This window comes from Acyrthosiphon pisum, unplaced genomic scaffold, assembly GCF_005508785.2.
Source record: "Acyrthosiphon pisum isolate AL4f unplaced genomic scaffold, pea_aphid_22Mar2018_4r6ur Scaffold_21109;HRSCAF=23054, whole genome shotgun sequence".
Lineage (NCBI taxonomy): Eukaryota > Metazoa > Arthropoda > Insecta > Hemiptera > Aphididae > Acyrthosiphon > Acyrthosiphon pisum.
The window spans coordinates 339,921-347,162 of record NW_021770540.1 but is presented as its reverse complement, the minus strand read 5'-3'; the positions used below and the strand labels follow the sequence as shown (position 1 = coordinate 347,162).

General features: G+C 28.7%; 1 protein-coding gene across 1 annotated transcript; it reads left to right on the top strand.

The window, feature by feature from the left end:
- The first annotated feature begins 218 nt into the window (after nt 1-218).
- LOC103308348 lies at nt 219-977 on the top strand. The gene has a single exon (XM_008181576.1). It carries the CDS (start codon nt 219-221, stop codon nt 975-977), a length of 759 nt encoding a protein of 252 aa, XP_008179798.1.
- The last annotated feature ends 6,265 nt before the right edge of the window (nt 978-7,242 follow it).

The following is a 7,242-nucleotide window of genomic DNA, read 5'->3' as shown; positions in this document are numbered from 1 at the left end:
ATCTAACGTAAGCGTCCCGTGCCGTCTTCCACCGCTGTAGTACATTTCTTTCTGTAAAATAATTTATTTTTTATTTTTTTATTTCAGATACCTTGTAACTGGACAAAGATATACTGATCTTTATTTTAGTTACCGTCTAGGTACGGGCAACAATCGGTGGAATCATAAAAGAAGTGTGTACAAATATTTGGGACCTATTTCATGAAGAATGCCTATCGATGCCGAGTACACAGGAAGGATGGCTAAAGATCGCTGCCGGCTTCGAGAATGTAGCAAACTTCCCTAACTGCATCGGCAGTATCGACGGGAAGCACGTACGAATAATCTGTCCTGAACACAGTGGAAGTTTGTTTTCAAACTATAAAAAGTATTATTCTATTGTTCTATTGGCCATGTGTGATTCCGATTATCAGTTCACCTACATAAATGTAGGTTCATGTGGAACAGACTCAGACTCAACTATTTTTAAGGGAAGCACTTTATTTACGAACATAAATAATGGAGACATAACGTTACCTCCACCAAAACCACTACCTAATACTACCGAACCACTTCCATATATGATAATCGGTGATTCTGCATTCGGTATATCGAACAAAGTTTTAAGACCTTACGCACGAAGTAATCTGACAACAAAAAAGAAGATATTTAACTATAGAATGAGCCGTGCTAGAAGGTATATTGAGTCTACATTTGGAATAATGAGTAATAAATTTAATATATTTCATAGACCAATGAATACTTCTTTGCCAAATACAATAACAATCTTAAAGGCTTGTTGCGTTTTGCATAACTACATAAGAGAACGAGATGGTTACAGAGTAGAAGACACACTAACTGTTGAGGGGTTTCAAGAACTTAATCTCAATATGAACGGTAATATTACAAGATCAGGCGATATGATAAGGGATAAATTTGCCAACTATTTCGTTTCTCCTAGTGGAAGTGTACCGTGGCAAGATACTAGTATATTTTAACTTTTAACTTTGTCATGTATAAATTAATTAGTAATTACGCCTTGTAAGGCAAAAATAACTGTAATTTAAACTATAATAATAGTATAATACACAATAATATATAATTATAACTATTTTTAAACCGTAATGATACCTATAAATATAAATTTAATATTACAAAACCATTAAATTAAATATTTATAATTTTAGATGATCAATAAATCCTAATCCCACCACCCTCAGTATTCCTTCTATTATAGAAACGTAGGTAATTCAGAGTTTGAACCACAGAATAAAACAATTTGAACCACGAACATTTTGATAATAAGTTATTATTTATCTGGTTATTCATAACATTAATAATAGTGATGTTACGAACTGTTCGATTTAAACCCTAGATACAAAAATAGATTGTTTGGTTGTTTTCAATTTTAATATCTGTGGCTTATTATTAATATGTTATCTAATATTATTATATATTAAAAAATATGGTTCGGGTTCGGTTCGACCTTATCTAGCCTTAAAAATCAGGGTTCGTAACATCACTAATTAATAATAACATTTTTTTTGTCACAAATGTTATTACCATGAGAGGACTTAATTTGTTTTTTTTTAAAGTACCTAGGCAAGGTGTTCCATTAGTATACATTTTAATCATCAATTTTAATTTACTTACCTATAACTTTTTTCTCATTATCAGGCATATCGTCGTAATTGTGTACAACTGCTTTACAAACTTCTTGCCAAGCTTTTATTTTCGCATCACGTTCTTTGTATGCATTACAAGAAAGGTCCCACAATGGTGGATTAAGACGCACCTCAGAAATGACCCGTTCAGTATCGATGTTCATTGTAAAATTATAATTAACAATTATAATTATATAATAATATAATAAAAATTAAAAAAACTCGAGTACGCGCTCACGGTCAGTCGCTCGATCAGCGTAGAACTAAATGGCAGCTTTTACGGATATGGCCCGTCGGTCGACCGACGTACGCGTGACGGACGAGCTCGACCGACGGTCCTCGTCAGCGCGACGTAGCTGTACGCGCGTATCAACTTTTCAGCTCTGCACTGTAGTTGTTCATATGCATCCTTTGATATATCTACGCTCGACTGACGTCAGCGCTGACCGTCGGTCGAGCACTAATCCTAGCCTAAGACGATCAGTAATCGCAGAAACGAAATAATTGCCTAAACACAACTCCTTAAAAATGACACATTTGCAGGGGCCTTAAATGTAATGTACAATATCTACAATGACAATAATACTTAATATAATCGCTTGTGAGCGTGAACAAATATATTATTTGTAGCTTGGGAATTACAGATGTTCGGGCGTGATGCATATTTTTGCGAATTAAAGTTAAATCATAACTGGTCAATGTCGATACGTCATTTGACAATTCCCTATGAATGAGTTTTGAGGGCTTATCATAGAGATCATCTATTGCCTTTCGTTTTAAATTATTGCTTAATTTTTGTCTGTTAAATATTTCTACAGAATCGTTTTCATGGTTATGATCAGTAAGACGTTTCAATATTTCATTTTTATCGTTTAATTTAGCATATGACTTACATGTTTTTTTGAAACACTTCCAACGTTGTATATCATTTTTCAATAGTTTATGAAAACAAAATTTAAAATCGTTTATAAAAATCAATGTTTTATTTTTTTCACCTATCATAACGTCACTTACAATTAAACTTATATTTTTAAATAAAATAGAACAGCGCACAATTGTCAACGAAACGGAATCGAAAGACATACTAACCGATTACATTTATTTCAGAAATACTCATATAGTCGTATCGATTATTGATTGAGATTATCAAATATCATATTCTGATATCAGATAATCAGGAACCCGGGACGCAATTAGTATGTCACAAATCGCAATTTTTATATCGGGTCACAATTCGTATGCAGCCGATTATACAGTCCGGCCCACGAGAGTCCATACGTACACCGCGCATCGATACTGACGTACGCGACGTCTGCCAGCCGAATTTTCTCCCACCACTCAGCAATGTCAATACAGCGGCTCATAAAAATACGGCTAATTAATTGGGTTTTGGGGGTGTTATATGATTCTCCATATTGAATAAAAAAAAAGCTCGCAAGAAACTCGTAAAAAAATACGTAATAAGCTTATAACATAAACGACACAAGACCAGTTATAAAAACGAATTAGTCGAATTTCGTAAACGTGTTTACTGCTGTCGCTACGTATACACCATAGATAAGTATGATATAATCAGGGGTATGAAACTCCGTGAATTGGCCGAATCAGGCGATTGTAACCTTGAACACGGCGTGGCATACGTAATCTATGAGAAAAGTAACAGTGGAAACAACCCGACCGCGTATTTACGTACCGTATCCGAGTTCGGCCGCGTTATTCAATCCGCGCTTCTCATTGGTCTATTTGAATTGCGCGCCACAATAAAGATAATATCATTTTATATGATAATATGAAAATTATATATATATATATATATATCTATATTATTATTATATACATTCTTTAAAAAAAATTAAAATAAAAACTATAATATATTATTATTATAGTAATAATATAATGTAATAATCTACTAGTACTTTTTTAGATCCTACAAAACTAACATAGTATCTACCTACTTCAGTAAATGTACTTGCTTTTTACTTATAAAGCAATTTTACTTATAATAGCATATTGCATATTATATCATATTATATTTATTTTTTTTATTAATACATACTTGTATATTTTATAATTGGTAATATAAAATTATAAGTGGCTTAAACTTTATTAATAGTTGTGCATATAGGATGGTGTGATCTAATGGAAGTCATGCTAATGAAAAAAGATCTGTTTATTAGTCATTAAGTAATTGAATATAAAGTAGACAATACAATTTTATAAATATAATTTTAAAAAAAAACTGTAACTTCAGTAAATATATGTTATATATAAACAAACTAAAAATAACAACAGAAAACTGTTACACATATAATGCTTGTTAATGAAAAAACTCTGGATAGACTCTTTACTCTTCTAGACTCTTAATAGACTAGCCAAATATGGTAATGTAAAAGTTATTAAATACAATTTATATAAATAAACAAAAAATAACAACACAATATGTAACAAAGTACCTATAATGATTGTTACTGAAAAACAAAATAAATGTAAGCACCGTTTAAAATAATACTGGGACCAATTATACAATTTACAATTTACTAATTATACATTTTTAATGAATTTATCTGATAATGAAATAATAAAATATATTATACCAAATATATTTTTTTAGCAAATTAAATTTTTACTTATTAAGGTAAATTGAGTAATTATAAGAATACTATATTGTAATGCCTTAAAGAAACTATTTTAATTGGTAATATAAATTACAAAACATATTAATTAAATTATTTAAAACTTAATCATTCATTAAATATATTAAATATATTAAATATCAATGACTTAATTTAAATTATTTATCAAAAAATCAAATAAAAACACAATAAATTGTACTGTAAAACAATAACTCTGGCAAAACTTTTGATGGATATTTGTTTCTAATGTGTTTTAGAATTAGGAACATTTTCATTTATATTTAAGGCTAAACAATGTTTTCTTTGACGTTTAATATTTTTATTTTTTTCTACATTTGATGGTCGACCAGCTTGAATGCGTTTTACTCCGGATGAAATAGAAGTTTTTCGCCTAGAACGTGATGTGGGTTGAGTGCCTATTAATTTGCCATGGCGCATAAAATGGTGAGTTACCTCAGCTAAATCTGAAATAGATGTTATACGTTGAAAGTGTTTTTTAAGATTTCTGATACTTTTTAAAGCAAATTTACTGTTTTTATGTTCAGATGCTAAGGCTTTTATTCTATCTATTTCATTTTGTAAGGATTCAAGTTCAAGTTCCATATTATTTGATAAATTACAGTTATCTTCAGTAAATATTGCAGAATTTTCAGTAAGATTTGTGTTTTCAATTTCAATTTCATTTTCTGTATTTATTTCACTATTTATGTAATCAGAGCATTGATTTGAGTTTAATAACATTGAAGTTTCTAAATTATTTTCCAAGTCCATATTTTTTAGAAAATCATAATCAACATTTTTTCCTATTGCAAGTGTTGCTAGATTTACACGGTCTCCATAAGACAGTTTTGGTGAATTTGATACTACATTATTACTTAAATAAATTGCGCAAATGTGTTTGCAATATGCTCCACCCTGACCAGCTGGGCAATCACAATATTGGTAATCATTTTTAAAATTAACTGATGAATACTGATGGATATTTTTGTCCATAAAATGCAATGTTTCCCAAACATTTTTTAAGTAATAAAAATGCTTGAACATAACTTTCTTTGGTTAAATATTTATGAATAATGACTGCAAGAGGTATACCACCAACTTTAGATGAGCCAAAGAAAAAAGTCACACATGAACTACTCTGATCGCAAGAACTACTTGAGTCTACAAACACAATGTCTTTTGAAAATGACATTCCATGAGCTCTTTTCATTAAAGGTGTTACAATACAAATACATAAAGGGCTTTCTTCAATTTCAACTAATCCTCCAGCTTCCAAATATAACATCTTTTTAGTTTGCATAATTTCTATAATACCACTTACTGATCTGTCACCATAGTTCAAAGACCTGATGATAAAATAAATGTAAATAACTTTGCAGTTGTAGTCTATAGATAGAACTTAAATAAATTTCTCCAATATTAATGTTAATTGATGTGCTATAATTATTATTATTGGGTTAATTATTTATCAATATAAATAATATATTCTTACTCTATGATATATACAGTTATTATTTATTTTTTTTATCAAATTACAACATTTAAGTACCTAAACAACAAATTTAATGATTCATAATGAATTGGTTTAAGAAAGTTTAGGGTATATTTTTTAAGATATTAATTACATTTTTAATTATATACACTAATATTTAGACAAATAATGTTAGAAAATGTGAGGATCAAAAAATAATAGATCTTGGCAAAGCCAACCTTTTAATAATAAAGGTAGGTATAAAAAACATTTTGAAATTTTATCAAGACCTAGGTACTGTTGAATTCAATGTTTAATTTTTAGAAAAAAATATACCTACCTACAATAAAAAGTTACAAAGAGATAAATTGGTTTTTTAATAAAGCAATGAACAATATTATGTTGTCACATGGTAAAAATATAAATAATATTTATATAAGTGCATACCTATTTAATAAATATAAAAACCTTTGAAATTGAAAAATTCTTATATATTAAATGTTTAATGATATAGGAGATTTTAATACCTATCTAATAAGCAAAATTTATTTACCTCCAATTGTCAAATATTTGTATTACTTGTCGCTCTGTAGGGTTTATTTGAGCATCAGCCAATAATTTAATGATATCTAAATCTTCTTCATTATTATCAGTAATTAGTTTGACTTCATGGAAATTTTTAGCAACAGATGGAGTCATTCCTTTTGAAAAGTATTTATTAAATTCATTTTGTACAGATTTTAACACTCTGAGGTAACTGTATGCTTCAGCGTTGTTAATTTTGTGGGTATGTTCAAAATTTACCTTAGTAATTATAAACAAAACAAATTTATTGTATACATACTAAATAGGTAGTAAATTATGTAAACTACTATTTCATATTTAATAAACTATAATATACAATTTGGTACCTTGATTTCAGAATTCAATCCATCACTCATATATTTATCCTTCCGCTTGTATTAGATGGGTTTTTTTTAATGACAATTTTTATAGAGGCTGTGCAATGTTTATCCCTAACTCGAGTTGTTTTATTATTCAAACTTTTATGTTTAGATGAATGCTGACACACAAAGTCTTTTCGATATAAATATCGGACTTGATGCGGGAAGGTTTTGTTTACAATCCAATTTGTCTTGGTTTCTTCTGAAAAATTTGATACCCATTCGTCACAAGAAGTACTGTAGCAATCTGTTTGTAACCGAGTTCTTAGCACATAGTTATTGTCTTTATGATTAATAATATAACAAAATTTATCAAATTTATAATTAATTGCCATATTTATATAGTTAAAAACAAAATCAGACGTAATAGGTAGTAAATCACAGAACAAAAATATTTATCTTTATAATAAGTATGATATTGATAAAGCTATGCTAGATTTAAATTATTATTATTATCTCATCATATTGTTTTTTGTTTTTCAGTATATATTATAGTTATGATATAATATCTTTATTGTCTGTTATAATATTATAATAATATATAATATAAA